Raw genomic sequence first — 27,864 nt, 5'->3', positions numbered from 1 at the left:
ACCAGAATGACAAAATCAGGGCTACTCCCTCTAAACAGAGCACAAAATGAAACCAGTGACCATTGAACTGGTCTCTGTGAAAACCAGCGAGGTGCCATTTCAGTTGCAAATTTTACAAAGCAATCTATCAGGACCACCACCCAACCCCCTCCAATACAGAGTGAGAAAAGTGGGGAGGGGCTGACAGGGACCTGGGAACAAACTTTTACCCGGGGGGTTTGCAGCAGGCTAATTGAGACGTGGTTTCCATGCAGTAACCGTGTGCATTTTTATCCCTAACCCCCCTGTCGTAGGTAGACTTTGTCATAGATTTTGATTGGCTGTAGTTTACAAATGTGACCACATGTCAAGTCAAGTCAAAAAACTTATTAAGATAGATGTGAGAGGTGTTGATCACAAACTAATGTGCACATCTACGGGGGCATCCCTGTGGAAAGCCAGAGATGACTAGCAGACAGAAAAGCAGCTGAATTAACAGCTTTAACAGCTATCAGAGATTACAGAAGAGTACAAACACTGCTGTATAAGAACAAAAACTTTACTCTTTACTGCATTTACTTAGTGAGACTTTGAAAGATTGCATTCAAATAAAAAGTTTTCCATTTGCATAAGCCATACCACACCTTTACCCTGCAGAGGCTGATTGTGTTGATGTGAAAGACAATTCAAGTCGAATATATTTGTATAGGACAAAAGACAATTCAGTGTGCTTCACAGGCAGAGAAATATAAAGCTATTATAGTCATGCTAAAAATTAACGAAAAGATTAAAACATGCAGGAAAAGCATACAGGATTACAGGGTTAAGAGGTTGAAGACACAAAGCCTTGATTTAAAAGGTGTTCATTTATTTACAGTTTTATTATTTAGGCAAAGAATATTTTTCAAACTCTGACTTCATCTCACAGTGACTCCTTATGAGGAATTTGGCTGAAGCCAAACCTACAAAATAAATATGTATATGATTGAACTTTTTCTTTTCACCTGGATTCTTTAGGCCTGAAACAGTTTATCTACTTTCCCCCCATATTTGTCACACTTACGTGTTTCAGCTCATCAAACATATTTTAAAAGCTAAACCTACCTGGCATGTGTGACAAAGTATCCCTGCCCTAAACCTAATACCTGTTCGTGCCACCCTTGGCAGCAAGAACTGCAGTCTAGTGTTTCTGGCAATAAATGCTTCTCATCATTGTGGAGGAATCATGGCCCACATTATTTTAGTTTTAGTTTTGGAGTGGCCTTTGACTAGGGGGGAGTTACTTTTTCCACACAGGGCCCCTTGATAAATTAAATCATAATTTAAAAACTGCATTTTAGATTTACTCTTATCTTTGACAGGAAGGGGGAAAATACTTTTCTTAGAGTATATGTGAACACGCGTTTTATTGGGATTCTGCTTACAGTGTGCATCAACAGGTGGATAAATCAGCTGGTTTAGGATGGTTATCTGAAGCAGCCAATCATCTGGCTCGCCTTCTTCCCTTTTACGATTTGATGTTTGAGAGTGAGCGCGTGCAAGAATGCACGATTCAGCGTTTTTTTCCCCTGAATAGACTAAATGAAAAGGTCCAGGTGAGAGCTGTGGATTCAAACACGGCACGCGGTCAGAGTCCCCACACAGCCTGTCCTTCACTCACACACTTTATAAAGGTCATTATTGTACTGATGGTGTTGTGATTATAGCCTGTTGTGACAGAGGCGGGTTTAGGATCGGGCCACGCGCTGATTGGACACGATGACCCCCCTGTGGCACTGTGCTTCCGTTTAGTGCGTACGCGCAGGCGCAGCGACCCCTCTCTCTTCTGATTTTTATTTACTCCCGAAACCCAAGATGGCTCCTGTGAATGTCTCAGTCCCATAGCAAATCGAGGATGCGAGTAGCTGCCGAAAAAACAACTTTTCCCCGAGCGTCGCATCCCCTGGAGTTTAATCCGTATGCCGCGGAGGAGGCTGTAACGTCCGCGTAGGCACCGAGCAGCCGTCGGAGCTCCGCGAAACCGCCTTCAATCCACCAATTTGGAGTAGTTTCGCGAAGTAGCTCTTCTCCTCGCTGTCGCTGTCTGTCCGGAGCGAGGTTCAGGCAGGCAGCTCATCCAAATGGCCGAACCGAGAAAAGTGCAGTTTGTCACCCTCTCGGCCTTCACAGCTGGAGCCGCCGCGGAGTCCAGGAAACGGCGGCTGGAGGATGAGGCCGACTTCAACTTCGACAGAGCCGGGGAGGTCGAGGCAGCGACCGGGGCAGGAGGTGCCGCCAGCAACGGTCGCCTCGTTAAAACCGGCGACAGGGACAAGGCTGCAGCCGAAAAGAGGGCGACCGTGAGGCTAAACCTGCCCCTGTCCGAGCCTGACGACCGCTCGTCCGCCGAGTTTAATTACGGGGAACTCATCCAGAACCTCCAGGTAGGATCTCCGAGTTTAAGCAGCATTACGAGGCCGGGGGAGAGAGAGTGGAGCCGGAGTTAATTTATCGCTCTTGGAAGTGTTTGTGTGGACTTGTTTGCTAAGTTAGCTGGAGAGGGGGGTGCACCTTGTGTTTCGATGGCATAGCGTGGTTGAAACTGACCAGCACAAAAGAGAGCAGCATTTCTTCATCTTCTTTTTTTAATCCAACACGTCCAACTTCTGCTGAGCTCTCACAGATTCTAGCTTTTTAAATCAGAGGGCTGGGAGACCTCCTTCCCCGCCTCTCTTCCACATGTAGAGAGGGATGAAGCTGGTCTTGTGCTGCTTTGCTACCTGTGTCCTTTCCACTCAGGCTTGCCCAGCAACAGCCCAGTCACACAGCCATTACAGCACTTGGAAATGCCACATGCAGTTTGGCCCTCTGGCAGCGGCTGATAGATAGATGAGAGAGCATTGCTGATGGAAGTACCAGGATGTAACATGGGAGTGAGGCAAATGTCAGCAGTGAGATCAAAGACAAGCTCGCCACATTGTCAATCTGTGCACATCTGGATCATCTGGTTTCTGCTTATAAACCAAAAGTTAATTAAATATTTCTTACTCGGGGCCAAACAGTAGTCCTGCCAGCACCGTGTTGGGAATATTTTGAGCATTTGTACCAGCACTCACTTGCAGCTGTTCACTTATTTAAGGCTGCTGTGATAATATGTTGATACATTTCTGATTGGACTGAGTCACTGCAACTGTTTGACTTTGCCCCAGGGGTCCGATCATTCCTGTTCACTGTTTTGTTGTTCAAATTTTCTTCCAGGCAAAGAATAATGCTCCAAGTTTGACTTCAGCCCGCAATCCCGATGACCCCTTCAATGATGAGGACAGAGAGCGGCTCCAGGTTGAAGCCCTGGCTAAGAAGTTTGAAAATAAATATGTGAGTGGTTTGATTAATTTTTTTTAAAATTCCATGTTTGTTGTAGGATTTTTCAATGAGGATCAAATTTCACAGCTGAAAAGTAAATCTTTAAATTAGTGGTGGTTTCTAAATAATGTTAAAGGGCCTCATTATACTGTCTGCTCGTACAGTCATGGACATTGATATTAAATGTGGACAGGTTTCATAAAATCACGTGTCTGTAAACTACTGTGGTCACCTTAGCCACACAACTCTGTGGGGACAGAAGCTCCACCCACCTGAGGTTCAAACCTTTTGATTGTCAATGACAGCCAATCAGAAGAAAGCCGACTTAAAGCAGTGGTTCTTGAACAATGGGCTGTATAGCTGGTAACCAAGTGACAAATATGAAGTGAATGATTGTGATTATTAATTATTTATTTATTTATTAAGAAAAACCAAAGAGCTTGCTGATCCTACTCCATTGACCTTTAATTTAACAAAAAATCTTGGATTTTTTTTAAATATTACTGATTAATAAAAATTGTGGTGTGGAGCACAAACTGTCTGGCTGCTGAATGTCAGAATATGTTTGAGGACCACTGGGTTAAGGGAAGTGGGAAGGATAAGCAAAGATTATTTTGAGCTGCGAATCATGCTAAGCTACTCTACACTCTAGCGCTAAAAATATGGATCTGAAAATTAGTTTTCTGGAAATCAAAGCTTGTTCAAGCCACTGAAATAAACGTTTAACATGTATAAATCAAAATTTCAGGTTGTTACCTAAAATGTCCAGGTGGGTTTTCTAAACTTAGAAGAAATTAATGACATTTTGAATTGCAGAGTTGAAGTTTTGAGGTATTAACATTAAATTTATGACTTATGGATAGCAAAGTGTTCTTTCAGTAGTGTAAATAAGTTTTCGTGCATAAGTCCACTTTAATAATGTTTTTCTTGCTCTGTAGCTCAACGGCTCACGCACAGATATGTGTGTGCCAATAAGCTGATGGTCACTAATTTTTATTAGTTAAACATATTAGTGTTAGTTTTAATAACTTATGGTTTTTAAGTTTAAGTTAAGCTACACTTATTTCCAAAAGTTTTATGGGATGCTTGGTATTTCCAGACTCTTGTTTTGTAATGAAAAAACTGTCAAACCTCGAGTGAATTATTGCTTCTATCTAAGGTTTCAGCACTACAGGGTCTTTGTGGCAGATATTTCATATTTAAGCAATAAACTGTACAGAAATATTCATGCTTATTACTGTTTGTGCCATATATCTTTAAGTAACTTAAAAGACAAATTATCCGTTGATTTTGTTATTTTTAATTTTTAAAATAATTAGGTGAAGTGATTTATCCATCAGACTGGATTTGTTTCTGTGGGGGTCCAAGTGTGTTTGTTTGCACTCATCAGAGCGCCAAACGTCCCAAAAACAAAAGTATTACAAATATTTCCTCAGTTCTCACTGTGCTAATGTTTTATGGTTTTGGGTTATGTGAGGATTACAGAGAAGAAAACTGTTGTGTTCTGCTTGTAAATGAAAATTAAATTCTATGAAAAACGTTTTAGGGGAACGTGGGGAAGAAGAAGAGGAAGGATCGAATGCAAGATCTGATCGATATTGGGTTTGGCTACGATGAGACAGACCCCTTTATAGACAACTCTGAGGCTGTGAGTATTCCTTTCTTCATGACTAACGAGGTGTTTTTTCCCTCTCGTGTGTCTGTTTTCTAAGACTTTCATGTAGTGGAGTGTCTGAGTTTGTCTCTATAATAATGTGGCATGCTAGTCTCCTCGCTCCCTTATTATCTGCTGATTTATTTGATGTCCTCGTTACGCTCCTGAACTGCTGCTGTTTGGTCTCGATGTGTGGAGGTAGACATTATCCCTCTGTGGTTAAATATTTATTTCCTGCCTTGATGTTTCCAAACTGTACGTTCAGTGGCACTTCTAAAGATAGACAGTTGTCCTTTATTAAACCAACCTGAGACTGCAGTCTAAAACAGTCCTCATGACTCATGAAGACGTTTGTGCTCCTTGTGTCCAAACAGGAATACGTTGTTGTTGTTGTCTCAGTGTTTATAACTCAGTATTCGGAGGATGTCACTCTCTGTCTGGCTGTAATAGCTAGAATTATGCTCTTTTATGGATTCCCTGCCATTATATGATATTTGTCTTGGTGTTTTTAAATAGCTATCCTCTCTGCTCACAAATTGGCTGCACACTGTTTGACTTATTTCTTTCCCCCTTTTTGTTTTGATATGTGCCATGATGGGAAAATTGTTTTCATCTGTGGCCCGGAGGGGATTGGGATTCTTTTACTGATTTATTTATTTCTGGCTCACAGTTAACACCCTCAGTTTCACTGACCAGCAGCTGCTTGGTGACACATTACCAGTTACTCAAAATGTTTTTAAAGCTGCAGACAGCTGCGGTGCAAGTGGCATTATTCTTTACCAGAGTCGTGTAAATTCACACTGAGGCTTGTCTTCCTTTGTTAATGTTTTCCTCAGTATGACGAGCTGGTGCCCGCCTCGCTCACCACAAAGCTGGGGGGATTTTACATCAACACTGGCACGCTGCAGTTCAGAGCGGCCTCTGAATCAGAGGGAGAGGAGGACAAGGTGAGACTACCTGAGCATATTTCAATATTTCGGTGTTTGAGTCAGTTAAATGGAATTCGACTCCAAAGGGTGATAAATTAAGACCTTCAGTGGTTCTTAATTTAAAGATAAGAAAGCCAGCACAATAAATACACCCTCACCATTAAAATCCAGATGCAACAATAAACTGTTAAATAAATACTAAAACCTAAAAGAGAAAGACTAACTTTACGCCTCAAAGTTGGCTGGATCACTCCGCTGGTAAACTTTGTCTGTAGCATGTTTCGTGCAGTTCAGAGTGCTTTACTGGTGACTGACAGGCTGATAGCAAAAAAAAAGAAAAAAAGAACAATGTGCAGATAATCAATTCAAATAAAATCAAAACATGAAGCATCAAAGAAAGAAACTCAGTTGCAACATAGCGTTAGGTCCACAACCTGCTGGACAGTCTTTGGGTTTTGCCTCTGTGCACCACCACAATGGATTTTAAACCAAACAATCAGGATGTGACTTAAGTTTGATTTAAGAGGATTAACACAAATTTAGCATTTACTGTTAAGGATCAACAGACACTTTTTTAAAGTGTTTCTGATTTTTTTTCAAAGTCAAAAGTAACTGAACAAACTAACATCCATGGAGATCACCAAATCCCGTTTTGTCTCTTGAGATGCTCTGCTAGGCCTTTCCTGCAGTCCCCTTCACTTACTGCTGTTTGTGGGTCGTTTGGCATTCAGTTTTGTATTTAATAATTCTTCTTTTTCAGAAGTGTGCAGGCAGTGCAGAGATTTTCCTTTCAAAGTCAAAATTGGTCTTCCTGCATCTTCTGTTCATGAAGGCATCTCTTGATTGTAGATCTTAGCAATGATTCAAACACCAGCTTGAAAGTTTTTCTTGACTTTGGTTAGAAGTTGCAAAGTTCTTTTTCTTGACCATGGAAATAATTCTGTGGCCTTTCAGGACTTCTGGTGTCGCTGGGCTGGTTAGTGCACTCATCCTTTGTACTGTATTGTAGATTGGCTGCTCTTAAATTTTTATTTTATTTTTTAAACCAGTCTGACAGGTTTATTTGTTTTTTTCCACTTAATGATGGCCTCTCTTACTTATACTCACATCTCTTAAAGTGAAAAGCTATAAAGTAATAGTAGTAATAATAATAATAATAATAATAATAATAATAATAATAATAATAATAATAATAATGGGGATTTTGTATAAACCAAAAAAATTCTCTAATTAATAAACACTTAAACATGTCGTAAACGCCCTTCAATTAAAACTGAAAGTCTGCACTTAAGTCACATTCTGATTGGCTGATTTAAAATCCGTACCGTAACCAATTAATATGGACAAAGACACGAGTCTCATGTTATCAGGACAGCAACGAAATGCATGACGTAACTCAGAGTGATGGAAAAATGCAAATGTACTACAGCACACCAAGATGTCAGTCACCATAAAAACATGGCGGGCGGGCGGCGGGGCAGAGGAAATGAAACGTCAGCTTTGTCTGGTTCCCAGGTTGTTCTTGCCATGAAATTTAAAGGGTAAACAAACATACCTGGTTCGCGTCAGCATGTTGGTGTGATGATGTTAGAATGTAGCTTTTAATGTTTTTTTTATTTTTTTATTTCCCAAACACAAAACAAATCTGCCTGTACCAAGTTTAATGACCCAGGGCGACTGCAAGGTGCTCAAACTTTGAGCTAAACCCCGTTAACTGAACTCTACTTATCAGACCATGTGACGCTGCAGTCCTAACATCCAGCAAGAGCCCGTTTTTCATCTGGGTTAGCAAGATACAGTGTTGACAGCATCACTCAACACATCAATAAGAGCATACTGATCCACACGGAGCGCTGCTCACACTGAATTCGTTATCAGTCATTGTCTGCTGTTTATCTGAATTAATGAGCGTATGTTGTTGTGGCTTTTTCAGAAGCTGAATGACAACAGCGAGCAGGTGATCAAGAGGAGGAAGAAGAAAGAAGGAAACGCTCTGGAGGAGAAGAGCACGAAGAAGAATAAAGTACCCAAACAGGGGTGAGAACCGTGGCTGTGTAATATTACTCCCTGTCCGTTTGTGTCGGGGCTTGTGTGGTTTTTATTATTAAGCTCAATGTGAGGCTTATGAAAAGCTGAGCAAGCCAAAACTCTTGAATTGAAGGACATCGCTTTGCATGCAGCTCTCAGAAAATATTCCTAATCAGGTGATTTATTCTGAAGATGTGTCTCTTCCTGTATATATGGACAGGCTGTTTCTCCTGACCTTTTTAGACACCCAGTGATTTGTGGGCCACCACAAATATGCAACGAGGCATCTGTGTGCTCTTAACCCCTCTAACAAACCGCCACGCTGTGTGACATTACACCCCTCTGCCTTTCTGTGGACGCTCTCGTACGTCTATCACGAGGCAGGGGTGCTTATTGAGACTTGCTCGCAGCTGCTGTGACAAGCAAGCCACCTTCTAGGAAATGCTCCATTATCTATGCTGGTATATGCCGAATACTCCAACACCCCTCCATCCTGAATACTACGTCTAAAAATAGCCACAGCTATTGCCATTGTGCCATTGCTAAATGGATGATGTTATATATGGGAGTGTATGTGTGTCAGACCTTTGAGAGCAGACTGCAGGTTAATCCCATTGAATCCCCACACTTTTGCCTCATATCTGTCTTTGTCAGCACGTGTCGATGCCTCAGTTTGTCTGTGAAAAGATCGTTATTGGTGCCTTGTCCTACGTGGGCCGGTGAGTTTAAGATTTTTCAAAATGGAGTGGACTCGCCTGGTTTCAGACCTCAAAACAGCCGCCCACATTTCAGATTTGCTTAAGCATTCAGATGGGTTTACTGCAACCCCTTTATGGTTGTTTGCAGCAGCTGGAGAGGCAGTTGACTAATCAGAGCTTAGAAGGTGGGATTAAGAGCACGGGCATCATCTTCCTGCAAAGCTACATTAATGAAAACTAGTTACAAGAAAATGGTTAAGTTTAATTTAAAATGACTTTTGTTCAACTTTCATGACCTTTTGTTAAAGCAGCGTAAAGGTGAGAAAGATTTGAGAATAAGGAATTGGGCTTTGGAAAGTTTTTTTTTTTTGACTGTCTCTTTGAACTTGTAGGTATTTTCTGTGAATGTTGAACTTTTGTATTAAAGTGATATTGATTAACTTTGTCCCTGATATGTTTGTGAATGTAAATCAGCCAGATGAGGCTGTATTCAAGGTTTGAGAAACCTGAGCAAGCTGCCTTTGCCACTGCAAATGACACCAGCATGGATATTTTATTGAGTTTTCTGATTTTGATAGTTCTTTGAGTTCTTCTTTATGTCTTGGATACAAATGTGGATGTAATCCAGTGGCTCTGAAACAGTGATGTGGGGCACAGAGTCACGGCAGAGGGAGCATAGACAATCAGGGGGAAATGGAGTGAAACTGGTCAATGATTCATCAAGAAGAAAAAAGATGAACGTCGCTGACCTTCACTTCAATAAATTCAGCTTGGGTCCATCTTTATTTTTAGTGATTGACTGAAAATTGTAGGCGTGACCTGTTTGGGCTCTGAATGAAAGAAAATTTTAAGAAGCACTGCAGTCATCATGTTTTCGTTTCCCTCAACAGAGTCACAGCTCTCAGCCTCCACCGACCGGAGAAGAAGAAGAGAAAGAAGCTGATAAAGGACTCTCTGTATCTAGCGACCATGCTCCACCGCTTCACCCGCGAGAAGGAAGAGATGAGGAAAAGAAACCCCAACATGGCTCACTCTGGCCTGGCAGGAAGCGTGGCTAACAAGCCCCACTCTGGCAATACAACGAACCACCTGTTATCTTCTAACTCCACCCACCTGCAGGACAACACAGCCGCCAACGACCTCTCACTGGCAGACCTCACCTCGGACCCCGCTGTGATGTCACTGCTGGGCTCAGCCAACGAGAAGGAGCTACAGGACCTCCTGGGCGACCTGGACTTCAGCTTGTTGGACACCGACCAGCAGCACGCCATGGCGACGGCCAGAGAGAATGGCATACTGGGAGTCGGTGTGCCAACTCATAAAGCGGTAGGAGGAGGTGGCCAAGGGCGTGGCCCGGGGCCCTCCAGCAGACTGTTTTCGCCGCCTCCGCTTCCCAATGGACTGCCTGCTCCTCTTATTAAACGCATCGAGGACCTGCGGGTGGTGAGTCAGCTGTAGGCTGTTAGTGGGCGACTGCAATTACCTGTGAAACCTCTTCACTGAAGTTAAACACAAATGCCATTCAGTTGAGGAAGTGGCAGAGGATGTTTATTGTTTCTGTTTAGTCCGGAGAGAAAAGTCTCTAAAGCGTTGGAGAAATGTGGCTGAGCCCTGAGGGGGTTTTATGTAACTAAAACAGCAGCAGACCTCTCACCACTACCTCTTCAACATATACTTATGTTCTCGTTGCTCTTATATCTGAGAGCCGCCCATCTTTTTATAGATGTTGGTAAACATGTAAGGAGAGGTAGGAAAACAATGGAGAGGATTGATGGATTCAGAGGTGGAGAAGAGCAGACTGAGCCAGAGGGGAGAAATAAAAATAAAAATAGTGGTAAAATATATTTGTTTTTGTTGTTGATTCAAAGATAACATGAGGGGAGTATTTTCTTTAAATGTGGACCTATTATGCGTTCCTTTTAAATTTTCTATACACACGGTTACCACAGACAGCACTTAAAAACATAGCCAAAGATTCAAATAATGAGATCAGTATGTCCAAGTAATCCCTGTAACACTGCTCCAAACACTGTTTTCAATATTTTTTTCTGCTCTTGGCTCTTTTTGATGTCAGAAAGAGCAGATATCCCTTATATGGCACACAAGCTTCACTTACCTGCTATTTAGACCTGTTTGTGAGGGGCAGCCAATCAGAAGAAAGTTTGCTTAAGGAGCAAGCCACCCAGTGTAAAGCTGCTATAGTGAAGTCAGCTCTTACCAATGGTTGCCCCTCGCAGAGCCCAGTGCTGCTGGAGGCTTCTTCCTGTTAAAAGGGGCTCATCTGATTGTTGTCATCTTCTCTGTATTATTAATATGCAGTACCTTGAGGCAACTGCTGTTGTGATTTGGTGCTTAATAATTAAAACTGAATTGAATCAACAATTAAAAAAATATGGTGACTTTGATACAGTAAGGTTCCTATTGACTTCAGGTCACGGACAGGTTTGGTGTTCGGCGCTGTAAGAACCCACATATTTTATTTTTCCTTTGCTGGTGGCCACACAGGCTTGCAGAGAAGTAACAGACTATGAGCATTATTAGTGTAGACTGCAGCTGAATCTGGTGTCATAACTAATACTGAAAAGTAAGAAGCAGGGCAGTGAAGAGAGGTTTTCTGCAGTAACATCACAGCAAGAGTGAGGTTTTTTGGTTTTTTAATTGATCGAGTAAATTGTACACTTTCTAAACACAAGGAATACAGGCCAAAAATGACACCAAATCATGCTGTTGTTTGGGAAGTGTAACTCTTCTTCATGTTGTTCTTTTAGTCGTTTGGTCTGTGCTAAAGTTACACCGACACTTTTCAGCTGAGCTCAAATTCCACTTTAACCATAATTGCTTACAGGTTTATTGTTATATTTAGAGTCATGTATAGCTGTGTGGAGGTAGAGGAGTGTTTGCACACTGCAGTGTTGTATATGTATTTACAGCGTATGGCACAGTGCTCTATGCTGACTCAACCTTTCTCCCACAGGCTTCGCGGCAGTTTGATCAGGAGGGCAGGAAGAAATTTTTCACCCTGGACATGAATAACATTCTCCTGGAGTGAGTAGGACAGCTTTTAAATCACCGTCAGCCAAATCCCAGCACACTCTTCTCCATTTCCCTTTTTCTTTCTTTTTTTTCTTAGCAGATTTCCCTCGTCACCTCTGCTGCTGCCATCTTTAAGTGTTTTGTTTTCTGTCCGTCTCTCATTTTCTTCAGTAATGACATGCTTCTCATTTCAATCACCCTGCTTTCATTCCTCTGGCACTTCCGTCTTTTCTCTTGTCTCGTCTCTTTTGTTTCTTTTTACCGCTTTTCTGACAATCTGGACTCTCTCTCCCTTCTCTCAGTATTGAGCTGCAGGTCCAAGAGCAGCCTCCCGAGGTGCGCTCAGAAATCTACTCCCACATGGAGGCGTTTGTGCCGTGCAACAAAGAGGCGCTCCTCAAACGCCTGAAGAAGCTCAGCCTGAACATCCAGGTGAGTTAAAGCTTTACTGTGGAGGAGAGGAAGCTGTGAATCCTCACTCTGATCTAAAAAGTGATTGAGTGCAGGAGGAGGGGGGTGTCCTTCTTCAGCCTTTATTATTGCTCTGTGGCCACTAAAAGATTCAGGAGGGGCTTTGAAAATCTCACCACGCAGCGTGGCTCAAATCTGGCCTTCTTTAACACATCCTGCAGGTCAGTGTGTGATTTGGGTGGGTGTCCAGTTTTTTCTTTTCCTGAAAGTCAAAAATTGCCCCTAAAACAGACGACCCATAAAGAGTGCAATGATCAAAAATTACTGTTAGATGTTTAGTGTAGAGACATAAAGCAAAGGACTGGATTGGTCAAAGATGACACGGTTTTGACCTTTTTTTTTAATTTTTTTTTACTCTTCTGTGATAAATGAATATCTTTTGATCCTTTAACAGCTTCATGCTCCTTTTTCTGAGCTTTTAGCTTTTTCTTTCACAGCCAACACATCAGGGAGATGCTGAAATTTAACTCTATTTGTTTCTTTTGAGCTCTTTCGAGATATTTCTGAGCTCCTACCCATCGCCAGAACTCCCCCCTTGTTCGTCCCTGTCACGTTTGCCTTTTTCACGCAGCGGTTAATCCCTAGCTGTATTCGGTGCTTCCGTTAATAACGTGCAGGGATCTCAGCGTGGGCAGACTAGCGCAGAGAGGTTTGCAGCTGAAAACAGGCTTCCAAAGGTCTTCTTTGTCATGCGCCATTAATGTTGGATTGTTGACAAAATAAATCTACATACCCCGACCCTCTGTCTCGCTCTTTAACTCTCCATCATATTTTTTTATTATTCCCCTTTCTCGCCTTTTTTTGTGTCTCTTAACTTTTTCATTTCTGAGTCTTCATTCACTTCTGCTGCCTCTCTTTCCCCACTCCCCTCACTCCGACCTTAATTTCTTCCCTCCTCCTAATTTCTTTCTTTTCTCTACCTCTCATTCCCTTTGTCATTACATCCATTTCTGCTTTTTCTTTCAGGACGATCGACTGCGGACGCCACTTTTGAAGCTGAAGCTAGCAGTGTGCAGTGTGATGCCTGAGCAGATAGCGAAATATAACATGGAGTGCATGGCTAAGGTTGCAAAGTAAGTCAGTCCTTTTTGTTCCAGAAGGTGAGCAGTCCTCTGAAAGCAGTTTGAGGACAGCTCTTTTAAAAGAAGTGATATGTGAACTCTCCTGATAATCTTTTTTCCATCCACCCATGTCATCGGAGTTCCCGATGCCGTTTTCACACTGGCAGCATTTGTCTTCTATGCAAATCGTATGAAGATCAGAGTTAACGGTGCTCAAAGTCCAGTCAGTGCAAAGCAGCTTTTTTTCCCTTGCTGTGTTTGTCAGTTAAGTTGAGATGGAGGGAGACTTATAATATCAAAACTATTAATAATAGCAGGGGAGAAACATCCATTTATTTACACTGATGTAAAAGAAGTCTTAAAAATGCTGCCTGTGGATACATACCCGAATACTGCTACCGTACGACGTTCAAAGCGTAACGCATATAAAAACTTGGATGGAAAATGCATAAAAGCATCTTGTTGACTTTAATTTCTTGAGGAAAAAATGGTTTATTCAAGCCGTTTATGTTCACTTTTATATCTGTGTTTTATTGCAGACAGCAGTCAGAGGAGGGCGATAAGAACGGCTCAGAGGAGGACGATGAGGAGAAACCTGGGAAGAGAATCGTGGGACCTCGGAAGAAGTTTGTCTGGGACGACAAGCTCAGGTAATGATCCGAGTCTGTCCTGCTGGAAGAGCCGGCCGGATGCCGTTCAGCGTCTTTGTGCTGCTGTGTGGAGTGATTTGTTTTCTCTTAGTCTCTTTTTGTTTTCATCTTCCCCTTTGTTCTCCACCGCTGGTGTTTAATCTAGTAAACCGAGCTCATACAGGCTGTAAACAATTTATGTTCGTTCAGAGCTTGCAGGATTAACACTTCACATCCTGGAGAAAGAGCTTTTACTTTTCACCATTCTCCATTTTTTTTTTTTTCCTACTTATATTTCACTAAAACCGAAGGTAAAGTTTTATTCCTGCATGGTGAGGAATAACGAGGAAACCCACAGGTCAGAAATGGTGTCTGAATAAAACTGCTGATAAGTGCTCATTAATTTTCTCCATCGTACTACAAAGACATTTATTTATTCATTTAATTCAAAATAAATGAATACCTCTGCCTCTTTGAAGCATATCAGTGTCTTCTGTCATTTTGTGCTCGGAGACTGCAGCCTGTTTTTCACCTTAATATTGAGTGGAGTGTGTGTGTGTTTGTGCAGGAACCTGCTGTGCAGCTTAGTGCGAGTGAAGCTGAGCTGCTATGAGATGGAGAACCAGTGCTCTCTGTCTGTGGAGGACTACCTCAAGGCTTTCTTAGAGAATGAGGTCAAACCACTGTGGCCCAAGGGCTGGATGCAGACCAGGTCTGTGCTGCTTTTGTGTGTTCAGCTCGTTACAAGCAGGAGGCACTTATCCGCGGAAAAGTGCAAACTGTGTTTTAAATGTTGTCAAAGTACTATAAATTTGCTGCTGCCATGAGAGCAGTTAAGTCTATTTGATATGTGTAAACCCTCAACAATAGTAATCCATCCACATTAGGAACCTTTGGAACCGACTGTATCCAACTTTAATGTGTTTTCCGTTTTTCTCGGTGATGTCGTTCTTAATGTCAGTGACCCTGATTTTTGGCTGACTTTGTTGTTTATTGCCTGTTTCTCAGGATCTTGTTCAAGGAGAGCCTTGTTGTTCACAATCACCTCACTGGAAACCTGTAAGTGTGTCCTTTGTTTCTCCCGTAACTCTGAGCATGCAGGAATTTTACTGGGACTGAGCGTCAATGTAAAATGTCAGCTGAAGAGGGTGAATAATTGCTGGTATTTTTCCACACAGAGTGAAAAAGAGAATGGTGCCTGGACCCAAGGCTAAACCCAAGGTGAGTGACAGCTCAGACTATTTACTGCAAAATATCAAAAAGAAAAAAGGGTGTGTGTATTTTTATTTTACAGCAGTTTTATGAATCGTTCAATTTGAGCCCACTGGCTGAAGTTCTTTTGTGCATTAATACAACTGTAGCTGTATCATATTTGTGTATCTCTCAAAAAACAAGTGATTTGTAGGATTTATACAGCCAGGTGTAGTAACATTTATAGGCGGTGCAGTCAGGCCACGGGGCGAGGTCTCAGAAGGGTCTGACAGGTATGACACAGAATCATAAAGCCACTGTTAAACTGCTTAAAAAAAACAAAAACAAAAACGCTTCCTGACGTTTTTCACAGTAAAAGCTCAAATGTTAAGGAGGAGTTGTGTGAAGGAACCTATGAGTTTCGTTCAGGGTTTAAAAAGTGTTTTGTGGGTAAAATGTTGGAGCTGTACTTTATGAAGAGAAGCGGTTAGAAATAAGTTCTGGTTTCTTTGTGGAGCTTGGGTGATACTGACTGTGTTCTCCTGTTCTTTAGGAGGGCCTTTGGCTCCACAAACCATCGCTCGGCATGACCTCCACCCCATCTCAGCCCACCTCCACATCTGTTCTGACCTCCAACCGCCAGCCCCTCTCCTCCTCGGAGCCCATCTGTTTGTCAGACTCTCTGGATGAAGATCTGACCGTTCCCTCTCTGGACTCCATCTCCCACGCTCTGGCCCTCCTCAGCAATGCATCCAAGGGTCCCACAGACAGCCCTTTGTCTCCCCCACCGCTGCAAATACCAACCTCTTCTCCTCCACCCGTCGCCCCTCACTACCCCTCAGGCTCTCAGCTTTCTGCCTCGTTAGCACAGACAACGCAGCACCATTCCCTGTCTAAAGTGGAGAGTGCTCCGCTGACAGCTGCATCTGTTGTGAACTTGCCAACAACAACGCTACCAACCTCCTCTTCTACCTCCTCTTCCTCGTCCCCGGCTGTCTCCTCCCTTGCTCACGTGCAGGCAGCAGGCCTAGCGTTAGCCTCCAGGACTGCAGACGGTCACTATGGCCCGATCAAAGGATCTGGTGTCATGGGCCAAACCCAGACTCAGAGACATGTTACCATGGCGTCACCCAATCACCGGCCAAGCACAGTGATGGGGAAGATGCATCCGCACCCCTCCCCTTCTCCTCCAAAGCATCGGCCTCCTCCGACAGCTTCCCCTCTGCTGCCCCCCCATCAGAAAGGCTTTGCTAGCCCGGTGGGGATACTGGGAACAATGGGAGCAAGTCACGCACTGGGAAAGAGCAGCACCAAATCCAGCAGCAATGGCAGCGCTGTCAACAGCAACGTCACAGCTTCCTCCTCCCCTTCCCCTCAGTCCCGCTCCAACTCTACCTCCCACCATGGCTTGCAGTCCTTTTGCCCCCCGTCACCGGCCACCTCCTCACCCTCGCCAACCTCCCATACCACACACTCCGCTCAAGGTAAATCCCACACACACCTCCACCACCAGCCCAACTTCATCACACCCATGCAGGCCACCCTCACCAAGTCCTCGCACAGCAGCAACTCTTCTCCCATCATCAAGCTAACCCCTCGGCCTCCCGCCCCCACCCCGCCACCCTCATCCTCCCCCTCGCCATCATCCTCACCGTCAAATCCGCTTTCCCATCAAATAATCTCCACCCAACAGCAGCAACACCAGTTCTCTCCCAAAACCCCCAAAACTTTCCGGCCCCCCTTCAGTGTATCAGGTGGCGGGCAGGTGAAACAAACACAGGGCGGCTGCAGCTTCACTGGAGCCCAGAAACCTCAGTCCACCACTAGCAACAGTAGCATCAACAACAACTCTAACAACAAGGGAGTGGTCTCGACAGTCTGCAGTCATCCGGACAAAACCCCCCAATCACCTTCAGTCTCAGCCAGTCACGGGCAGAGGCAGAGGGTAGTGGGTGGGGCCAGCCACGGCTCAAAGGCTGGAAATGGTTGGGTGGCTTCAGGAACTTTGGCCACATCCTCCACAACGTCACACCTCTCACAGGTTAGTTTCCACCAACGGGAAGTCACTCTTAGAGTTTTATTTTGAATATATTTGTATATATTTTGTGTTTCCTTTGCAGGTATCGACTGCAGGCACTCCCCTCCTGGGCAACCCCTCTGCTTTGCCCCTGGGCTTCGGGATGTTGGGAGGTCTGGTGCCTGTCTCGCTACCCTTCCAGTTTCCGTCGTTGCTCAATTTCAGCCCTCCTGGAGCTTCCGGGGCGGCTGGAATGGGCACAGCACCCAGCTCCAACTCAGGATACCCGTTAGCACAGAGCGACCTAATGGGTGAGTGGGCTCTTAATTAAGGGACCTGCATCTTTTATCGCCAACAGACAGACTTTACTGTGCTTTTTAAAATAAAAGGCCTTTGATATCCTATATCAATAACACGTTAGACTTTAGGAAGTTATTTTGCCTTTTATTACAACTTGCAACTACGTTATATTAAGTGGGGGTTGCGGTAAAACACAAAAAATAAGATGGTACAGGATTTATACTGGCGGTTTCTGTTAAGAAAATGAGTTACTCTGGTAACCTTTTCACAGATATAGGAATTTAACTAGTAGCATCTTTAAAAGTATTTTAATACTTACTACTAACTGTAGCAGAATTGTTGTAGTTTTTGTTGATTTGATTATAGATTTTCTTGTTTCAGTTTAGTTTTTACCCCTCAGTCGTAAAAGGCTAATCTGATATTGTCCTGACACCACCAGGTGTGTGGTTGGGAGGGTGGACTCCCAAGTTTGTGAATGCAATAACTTGAGAACGAAGCGATGTAGGATTTTGAGAAACTTACCAAAGGTGCATCTGCTAAAAATATCAGATGAGTTTGAATTTCAGTGCAATAACTGAAGAAGCAAGTCACCTAGGACTTAAATGTTCAGTGCCAATTGTAGTCTGTTTAATTATTACTGTATGGAGAGCAGATGTCAGAGCCAAGATTTAGAAAAATCAGTACAGCTGTAACAATAAAGACGCATAACTCTTTGAATGCCGTTGACTCAGTCTTGTAGACATCCAGAATCTCAATAAATGCGTCCATGAAGCTTTAATAACATCTTTACCAAACTAACAAGAACTAAAACTAAGGATATTCTATTTTTATTCTGAAATACTTATTTTTATTTTGGTTAATTAAAATGTTTTTCACATGTAGTTTTAGTTGACTACAATAATCTTGCTTTGTAAGAGACTAAATGGGACTCCTTAAATATTACTGGTTCACTGTGTATTTCTGTAAACCAGCAGTGCTTCCCCTGCCATGACCCTCTCTTTTACAAACCAGTCTCCCTCCTTTGTTCTCACCATTTTTTTAAAATTTTTTTTTTTGCACCAGTCTCTGTCGTTTCAGCCCTTTGTACTCGTTCGCCTCGCTGACAGCTTTGATCCTCGACTATCTTTTATTGCTGGTCTCACATTTTAACGGTGTCATCTTTTCCCAGTTCTCCCTGGTTGTTGCTGTCTTTCCTCTCATTTGTCCACCCTACCCTCCATCTCTCCTCAGATCTGTATAAGAGTCTCCAGTCAGGGTCACAGGCTGCCCTACCTCCTCACTTGCAGCTTGCTTTTTCAGGTAATCTGCATCCCTCCACCTCCTCTTCATCCTTCCTCTCCATCTGTCTGTGTCAGGCTGACTTGTTGCAGTCGGCTCAGCTGCTCTGTTACTTGTTAGTTCTCCAACTTTCTGTTTGCTGTAGTGTATCTGGTGTTCAGCATGCCTCTGGTTTGATCGTAGCATAGTAGAAACACGAAGATATGTCGTTTTTTGAGCAAAGTCTGTTTAAAAAAAACAAAAACTGGAACCTACTGGTTGACTTATGAACAATTAAACCTTTTTCATATTAGAAGTTTTTGATCCTTTTTAATCAAAAGTTTAATTTGCGTTTTATCTGGTGCTTTCACATATGGATGCAGTGATAAAAGGGTCGAACACTGATAGGTCAAAGTTTACTCAGGTCAGCAGCAGTCATTTTTTATTTTTAGGGGAAAAAAAAAGATTCAAATAATTTAACAGGTGTTCTGTAAAAGCAGGAAAAACCAAGCATTTAGCTACTGGCACGTTTTAAATGATAAGCTGAGTTTAAGGTGGATGAATGAAATGTCTTTTCCTACTAAGGTTGGTTGTTCCTGGGTCGTCCTGTATCATTTCCAAGCAAATCCACACTTTGGATTTACTGTAACTCCTGTTAATTAATCGCAGGGACCAGGCCTGCGTAGCTTGTCTCTGTCGCCACTTCCTGTGGCAACTTCAGTTCAGTTGCCATCAGTTTTATAGTAAACTCAAAAGACAACACAATTATATAAATAACGTCAAGATGTCACCTTTCAGCCAGATTTTCATTTTAAACCTCATATTGACCCAAAATTTCAGAATTTGCCAGTCGTCTGTGTACCTCAGTTTGCCAGAATTAAAGATGTTTAGTAATTTACATTTTCAGCCAAAGAACCACCCACACACTCGGCCCTTCATGTTTCATAAGACAATGTTTTTCATCGTTCTGCTGCAGCCTGTTGCACCAGTTCAACTCAGGCTTTCTAGCAAGTATTCTAAGGACCTCAGATTGACCCTAAGGAGGATGGTCCTTTCTGACATTTTAGTAATATATAATCTTTCTGTAAGGAAAAGGACAAACTAAACATTGTAACAGATGTTCTGCTTGTGTCTAGCCAGTAACAGAGAACCTGATTATTATTAGCAGGCTAATATTATCGTCTTTTACTGGCTATCTGCCAATCTCTGTATTTCCATTTGTAAAGACAAATAAATAAACATTTAAAAAGTAAAGACCAAGAAACAGTCTTCAACCCTTCTGAGTGTTGAAAGCTGTGTCTGCCTCTTACTGAGACAGACTTATCCTGACTACTTCCATAGCTTTTATCAGTCACTGACAGCAGCCACATTGGATTTTGTTTAAATAAATCAAAAATCTTTGTTTTCCACCTGATTGTCTGTTCACATCTTTCTCGATCCTAAAGTGAAACAAAGTGCCTGAAACCAACATTCTTTTTAATAACCAGCAGGGGGCGACTCCAAGAAAAACCATCTGAAATTAAGTGTTTAGAACCTTTTGGGATGCATGTAGACGCACTGCCCTCGGTTTAACAGTGCACGTATGACAGAATATGAGAAACAGTGCATTAGGTGCCCTTCAGTGATATGGTGCCACAGGTTGCTGGATCTGTTTCATCGTCCAGCTGTTTAAAAATGTGCCCTCTCCACGCAGATGCGAACCAAAGCCAGGGTGGAGACATGAAGAGGAAATCCCACTGAACAATAACCGCACAGGAGACAGACAGACGTCACATCCTCGCCTCCTGGCCACAACCACCAACAGACTCTTCGGCTTGATTGACTGACGTGATGCGGTATGAAGGGGGGAGGGGGTGTTGCTCCCTCGCCTCCTTTTAAAAAAACAAACAAACAAAAAGAGGACATAAAAGAGTTTATCTCCGCTACGAGTGGCAAGGATTTAATTTAACTGTATTTTCTAACAAACCGGGTATGAGAACAAGACGGCGTGAATGACGAGGACACTTGTTTTTGTTCTGCCTTTTTTCTTTTCTCCTCTTTGTCAACATGTTTACATATGACTGACCTTGATCACTGTGGAATGAGTGTGAGCGAGGTGATGGTACAGATGAGAGTAGTAGTACACTACATAATATAATTTGTATTTAAGCTCATGTGGAGTAACAGGACTCGTTGTTGCAGTACAGAAAAGGAAAAAAGAAGAAACAGACTGACTAATGAACTTTTGTTTTTCTGTCTTTCGTGGGAATCGTCTGTAGAAGTTTATCGTCGGTCACCTCTGCTCCCACAAATGACTGTTAAGTAGTAGCTTAAATTAATATTGATAAATTATTTGTAATTTACACAGGGACAAAGGTGTGTGTGTGTGTGTGTGTGTCTGTGTGTGTGTGAGAGAGAGGAAGAGAGACTGTGATGTGGTTAATTTTAAATGTGTGTATGTACATAAGAAACACAATATACTGTTAATTTCTTTCCAGATTATTCTGTATGACTGGGTAAAGACGTGTATTCCCCTCTCACAATAACGAGCAAGCGTTAAGTGTGACGCCCCTCTCTTGCTCGGTGTGTTTTTGGTGCTGTTAACGATCACACTGGACCTTTCCTTGGAAAAAAAAAAAAAGACTTAAATTGAAAAAGTTTTGGCCTCCTCTTGCGGACAGAGGAATTGCCTGTGAGAGAGGGGGAGAAACAAGATTGTAGTCTACTTGAATTTTTTTTTTTTTTTAAATGTTAAGATTTTTGATTTCCTTTATCTGCTTATTGACTCAAACCAACTTAATATAACAAGACGCCTTAGTTTGTATTGAAAAAAAATATATGAAAAAGATCTATGCAGGACTGTAAACGCTCAATGCAAAAGTGCAAGTCGTCGCTTGGCTTTCAACCTCTACTCAACTTTGTCAGTGCATTTCTGGAGTTTGAATGTTTGTAGATGCTCTTTATGTCACTTGAGACTCCATATTTGTTTTCCTCCCCAATGTGTGCGTTCAGACAGAAAGCAAAGCGAGTTTTAGGTGCAGGGCGATAATACACAAACGCAAAGACAGCATGCATGCGCACAATCAGAAGAATGTGGGGAAAACGTGAAAGATGGTACACAAAACGAGTACCCAGTCCTGGGGCAAGCAGAGCCCCAGTGACTGTGACACTTCTAAAAAGTCTAAAGCAAGAGTGTCAAACTCATTTTACACACAGCCTGCTTTGATCTTAAATGAGCCGGACCACTTAAACTCACCTCTCTGTCAATGCAAAGTAGCTTAACTATACGTTTAATGCCTAAGATATCTTAATATAAGAAAAAGAAGGGCAATTTGAACAATATGCCTCAGTTTTTCTATGTGATTAAGAAATGCTGCTATAGCAGAGAGAAATCTCTCGGTGCAACTCTTGGGCTCAAATTGTAAGGTTTTTTTCTCTTTTTCTTTCTATAAACAGAAAAAAAATCTGTAGTTTTTCCTTAATTTTACAGAAATATTTTCTGTTTAAAATAAAAAAAAATAAATGTAATTTTACAGAACTTTCTGTAGATTTTTTTTTTAAATTTTACAGAAATATTTCTGTAATTGTAAACAACTCAAACAAACAAACAAAATTATCACTTAATTACTTTGGGATGTTATGAATGGCCGTGGGTGAGGTCTTTATTGGTAGGAAAAGCTGTAAAACTTGTTAAAAATCCAAGATTTCCTTCCTTCTCCACATTTTCTAAATGTGTCCATTGAGCCAGATCAGAGTGTTTGCCAGGCCAATTCTGGCTCCTGGGCCTTATGTTTGACACCCCTGGTCTAAAGAGTGTTTTGTTTTTGTTTTCCCTTCAGTCAGCGTTTTCACATGAAATTCTAATTGAACTCCCCCTTCATTAAATCACCTGTACACATAGTTGAAGAATTAACAAAAGAACCTTTTAGCTACTCCTGTTCACCACGGGGTTGTTTTACAGTGACAACTGATTTAAAAGCCGATTTAACAAGAAGCTAAAATGAAAGCTGTCTGCATGTGGATGAACTGCAGTATGCAATCTTAACAAGGGCACAACATTTACTCCAATACATTTATTTATATTTTTGCTAATGTCAGATTTATGATATAAATTATAAATGTACTAATGAAAAGGTACATAAAGTCTCCATTATACACTTTTTTTTTTTCTTGTAGCTGGCTAGTTATTATTGCTCTTTTTCTGATTTATGACTGTTAGCAACCAACATTAAAGTGCAATGCTACTGGAAGGTTAACCAGACAGTTACTGGTGGTAATTCTTGAAAATATTAGCAAATGTGTGTTATATTAACATGATATCACTTTTTTTTTTTTTTTTAAATATCACATCTGGCAACAATACTGCTGTACTACAACCCCCTCCAGAGCAAACACTCCAGTCTGAATTAGCCGCAGTTTATTTTTACACAGCCAAGCAATACACAGACCAGTGTTGGCCTCTCATAGATATATTTATATATTTTAAAATGTTATCATCATACAGTTTTGTCCACTATTTGCAATACACGCAGCACTGTCTGCAGCACATGTAGCAGAGTAGCATTGGTCAGGTGGTGTCATTAAAATAAGCTGGACAACAGTTTATGAAATACTACAATGGCATTTCCCCTTTACAGTATCTCAGGGTTTGTCCTCGGTGTGCGTGTATAGTTATGGCAATGACTCTGTTACTTTAACAGAAGTCTGTTATTTCTGTACATTTGATAAACAAATGTGTTTTATGGTTTAGTAAAAAATGGTGAGTTGTGTATTTTTAATTATCATTACCAGTGTTTCAACCCCGCCCCTGGAGGAAGCCCAATAACTGTTTGTGGGGTCACTAACCGTTTTGTATGCAGGTTTAAAAAAATATTAATAATAATAACTACCGTATGTGTGCATATAAAGACTCTTTCTTGGATGCTCCACACTTAAATAAATCATTAGTAAGGCTCTTTAAAATAAAGAAAAAAGCTAAATGTACAATATTATTGCACACAGCTGCATACATCATTAAAATTTAGATTAAGCATCAAGATTGTTTTATATTTGATCTAAATTAAAATACTAAAACTACTACAGCTGATTTATGACCTTTTAATAAGGTTTTCAGTAGCTGCTAGCTAAAACCTGCTTAAATCCATCAGTCTGCAATGACTCTGCTGCCATTATGTGAATGCAGCAGTATGGATGATAAAGCTTTTATAAGCGCTGTGGCTGACAACTCTAATTTAACTAAAGTACATAGGTGAAAATGTAAAAGCTCAATAGATGCAAATAGCAAACAAATACCACTGTTTTTGAACTGTTTTGATGTGCTGCTGAACACAAATTGCTTCCAGTCCTAACCAGCTAACTAGCAGCAGGCTAACTGGCAGCAGGCTAACGGTGAAAAGTTGGCTGACACCCTGAGACTAAAACGAGCTTCGCCCTGTCTGAACGCTGCTAGTGAAACCTCCCCTCAGCTGAATACCTCCGTTAACGAAACCGTTCTTCCTGAGTCTCTCCTCCACCCACCGGCTCCCTGCCCTCCTCCACTTGTGTCTGGCTGACCGGCTGCACCGAGAACGACGCCAAAGATTGTTGTGTAGCTCCTCCTGATGGGGTGCTGCTGGTCTGTGTGTGTATGTGTGAGGTTATTTCCCCGACATGTAAACCCATGCGTGTCATTGTGAAGTCATGTGACTGGAGCAGTGGGTGACATTTATTTAATTTTAAATGAGGGGGGTAAAAATGACATTTCGTGGTTATCTGGTTATCTGAGTTGGTCTTTTTGTAGATTATTTTTGTGTCCATTATGAAATTAAAACAGGTGGTTTTAATGTTGTGTCCAGATTTTTTTTTTTTTTTCCCCCACCCACTTCCTGTCTTCCTCCAAGGTTTTTGCTGTGTCAGCGCTGTCAAACAGTTTTTATTTCATGGGCTGTACCACTTTGATGAACCAGTGAAACTTTCCTTTCTGTCAGAGTAAGGAGGAATAACTACACATTTAATATCTTGCAGTATCTTAATATGAGAAAAAGTACATTTCAACAGTGGCTCAGTTTTTCTACATCATAAATGCTGCTGGAGCAAAGAAAAAGACCTGGCCCAACTCTTTCAGATTAAATTGTGAGAAAATTTGTAAAATTACAGTTTTAGTTGTCAAATATTGACTCATTGTAGGAAACAAATTTTGATCGTGAACAAAACGACTTTTCTGTCATTGCTAGTGGCTGCGAGTGAGGCCTTTAACAGTAGGAAAAATTCCAAAACAACATTCATGCTGACCTTTGGAAATTTCAAAGCCGTCCAATGGCCTGGATAGGAGCCTTTGCTGGGCCAATTCTGGACCCCGGGCCTTATGTTTGACACCTTTGTTCTAGAGCAACATTGAGTACCTCTACACCTTAATTCATGTACTTTTCAGGAACAGCAGGTACGCTTGATACCTGCGGATCAGAGAGCAGCCCTGTAAAGGTGTTAAATTTTATTTTGTCATGTCATAGAAAAGTGATCTCTGTCCAATGTCAGACCTCTCCCACCTGCTGTTGAAACTTTTTGCTTGTGTTGGGCAGCTAATCAAAACGGAGATGAGCATAAAAAGGGATAAACTGAGGGGCTGGACAAAGCCAAGATTAAGATGAATAAGGATGATATAAGGTTCAATATTAAAAACCTGTGTTTTTGATAGTATTTATGATGTCAGGCTCGCAGATTATCACTAATTCTAAGTAGAGTGCAATCAGTTTTAACTGTTTAAATCAAAAATATAAAAACACAGAGACAGGAACCCTTTAGAGTTGCTTTTGTATCATTACTAAAATTACAAGCAAACAATGTAATGCTTTTAAGCAATGGAATTTTTTTTTGTTTGTGGTTATTACTCACCCAAATCAATAAGAAATGCAATCAATAATTTTATTTTCAATAGACCCCGTAGTTTTTAAAATATTGATCTCTACCAAACGGTTGAAATTATAATTAAATTATTAACAAAAACTATCCAGGGCATTGGATACAGTTTATTTCTAGTAGCATGCCAGTGAACATTGCTGTTTTGGTCGTTGGGGTCTTAGGGCGTAGCATTTAGTTTGTGGTCTTGGAGAGCTGAATCATGGTTGTCCAACTCTACAGGTGTAATAGCATATCAGAAAGTTTAATTTCTCCCATATGCTAATTATATACAGGGATGAGTGATGGGCATGGAATGGTGATCTTTGCATTGGACTCTTTGCTTCCCCGTTTGACCGATGAAAGAGGCATGAACCCACAGGCATTGTGTAGGAGGTTGACACATTTCTTGTCAAACTATTTCATTGCAATCAGACCTTCATCAGACCTGTAATACCAGGCTCCATGGCCCTTCTTTATCAGGTCTTTGTCTGCCATCAGGGGAGCTCCACCAGTGCAGTTTGGTCATACAGTACCAATGCACCTGACACCCAATGAGGTGTGCAAGCTCTGGACCAAGCTGCAACTTGTGAAGGGCTGAGGTTCTTTTATGGGTTTGCATACTGTTTTTTACAACTTTGGCCCCTGAGAGGTAGCTTCTGTTAGAGCAGGGCGATATGGCCAAAAATATTTATCACGATATATATTTGAAAATTTGCGATAACGATATAACTGACGATATAATTGATGCGAGACAAAATACAACTCCACAACATTACTAGCGCAAAAAGACAACCTATCATTTATTTTCACTTAAACAAGAAGCTGGTTTTTATGTACATTAAAGCTTTATAAAAATGTAACAGTGCAAATGCAAATTCCTTGCTGAAAGTTTAACCAAAAGGCATTTCCAGTAGAAATAGGCTGACATATCCTGAGCATAACCATGTATAATATCCACTGAAGTTAAAAAGAGGTGCTTTGCAACATTAAACTGCAGTGTGCAGTACGTATTTTTCGGACCATAAGGTGCACGGGATTATAAGGCACATTAAGCGAAACAAAGCAGTCAGATAAATCAAACTTTATTAAACTCATTCTTCTTGCTTCCTCCACTTCTGTACCATTGATTCATTAATGTTGAATTCTCTGGCAGCTGCTCTATTCCCATGTTGTTGCAGTATATTAATGACTAACCTCGTATTGTGGATGGATTATCTCAGTTGTTCTCCTGACTGAAGTTTGGTCCGTTTACAGCATCCTGCCATGTGATTGCATTTGTCTCTAACCATGAGGAACCTTCACGTTAACTTTTATAAGTGGAAAAATGTTAGTGATCGTCCTCCAGCTTCACTGTTTATGTTATGCTAACATAGCTGTGTCGCTAGCGATCACGTAGCACATCATTATATACCAGCTAGCCCAACTTCAGTAACCCTACAAACGTCACTGCTGTTTAGTTTCCTGTCTTCATTTATGTTGGAAGTGATAGCAGAGCTGTACGTTTGATTTTTTTCAGAAATCTCTCAGTCAGAACATGCAATATCATGCTTAGGTAACTAGCGAAACTAGCGAGCTAACTTCCGCTAGCTTCCTGCTAGCTTCTAACTCCGTTAAATGTAATACATTTTGTTTTCATGGATGCCTGGAAGTTAAACTTCATAGTTACACCTGATAAAGCAGCAATGCTGATCGTTTTATTAAAGATGAAAGAATTTAGACAGTTTTTAACTCTTAGTGATGCTGCAGTGTTCGTTTGACCTGAAGTATACGGAGTTTAGGACCCAGATTACTCCCAGATTTAAGGGCATCTTAGTCCGACGGCCGCTTGCATGTTCTGCAAAAAAATGTGCTTTGTCGTGTATCTGACGGACAAACACCAAACCAGTTCCACATCACTGAAGTTGCACCATTTTTACAAACCAATTCTGGTTCATCTGTTTCACTCAACAATCGGCCATGTGCGTATGAAAACAAAGGCACTGCGCATGCGCGTTTTACTCATATTCTATCGCGATATTTCATTTTCCTATCGTTGCCTAACATTATACCGGTATTACCGTGAACGGTATAATATGGCCCAGCCCTAGCTTCTGTTCCTTTTCACTCAGGGGAGCATTGAAGAATCAACCGTTTGGTTGACCACTTTAAAAAAAAAATAAATTAAACACTTAATTTCACTTTTTTAATGCTGTCAAGTGACATATATCTGTTTAGTAAGTCCTCTAACACTATCATATATCAAAAAATTATATCTTCCTACCTTAGTTTCATCAAAAACATTCACAATATGTTGGATGGTTTTTTGTTTCTGACTTCCTGGTTGGGAGAGCCAACAGTTTCCGTTCACAGTGCCTTCTGGTGGATTTCTTTGGCATTACAGATGAAAAACCAATTGGTAGAAAAGACTCAACAAGATAGGT

The 27,864-nt window shown here is 41.5% G+C and overlaps 1 protein-coding gene and 1 long non-coding RNA gene across 3 annotated transcripts; one reads left to right on the top strand and one right to left on the bottom strand.

Moving 5' to 3' along the window:
* Nucleotides 1–998: 998 nt before the first annotated feature.
* Nucleotides 999–24,390, top strand: ubn2a (ubinuclein 2a). Of its 2 annotated transcripts, XM_082537279.1 has the most exons (17): nucleotides 999–2,402; nucleotides 3,217–3,333; nucleotides 4,868–4,969; nucleotides 5,812–5,922; nucleotides 7,838–7,941; nucleotides 9,521–10,073; nucleotides 11,605–11,675; nucleotides 11,966–12,095; nucleotides 13,101–13,207; nucleotides 13,735–13,845; nucleotides 14,393–14,536; nucleotides 14,833–14,883; nucleotides 15,003–15,045; nucleotides 15,569–17,056; nucleotides 17,136–17,343; nucleotides 18,563–18,631; nucleotides 20,283–24,390. In XM_082537279.1, the coding sequence occupies exons 1-17, from the start codon at nucleotides 2,100–2,102 to the stop codon at nucleotides 20,327–20,329; spliced, it is 3,759 nt and encodes a 1,252-aa protein (XP_082393405.1). In that variant the 5' UTR covers nucleotides 999–2,099; the 3' UTR covers nucleotides 20,330–24,390. The 2 variants fall into 2 exon arrangements, with proteins under 2 accessions (XP_082393405.1, XP_082393406.1); XM_082537280.1 differs by lacking the exon at nucleotides 18,563–18,631.
* Nucleotides 20,280–27,803, bottom strand: LOC309708928. Its single transcript, XR_014277377.1, has 2 exons — nucleotides 27,705–27,803; nucleotides 20,280–20,460 (listed from the first exon to the last, which is right to left on the bottom strand). It is a non-coding gene; the product is annotated as an uncharacterized lncRNA (long non-coding RNA).
* Nucleotides 27,804–27,864: the final 61 nt, after the last annotated feature.

This window comes from Aulonocara stuartgranti, assembly GCF_965226115.1.
Source record: "Aulonocara stuartgranti genome assembly, chromosome: 6".
Taxonomy (NCBI): Eukaryota; Metazoa; Chordata; class Actinopteri; order Cichliformes; family Cichlidae; genus Aulonocara; species Aulonocara stuartgranti.
This window is presented reverse-complemented; position numbering and strand designations above follow the sequence as displayed.

What these genes read in the sequence shown, in the direction of transcription:
- ubn2a (XM_082537279.1), top strand. Translation starts at nt 2,100, where the DNA reads ATGGCCGAACCGAGAAAAGTGCAGTTTGTCACCCTCTCGGCCTTCACA. An exon ending in AATAAAGTACCCAAACAGGG is followed by an intron (nt 7,942 to 9,520) that starts GTGAGAACCGTG and finishes TTCCCTCAACAG; the next exon opens with AGTCACAGCTCTCAGCCTCC. An exon ending in TGCATGGCTAAGGTTGCAAA is followed by an intron (nt 13,208 to 13,734) that starts GTAAGTCAGTCC and finishes GTTTTATTGCAG; the next exon opens with ACAGCAGTCAGAGGAGGGCG.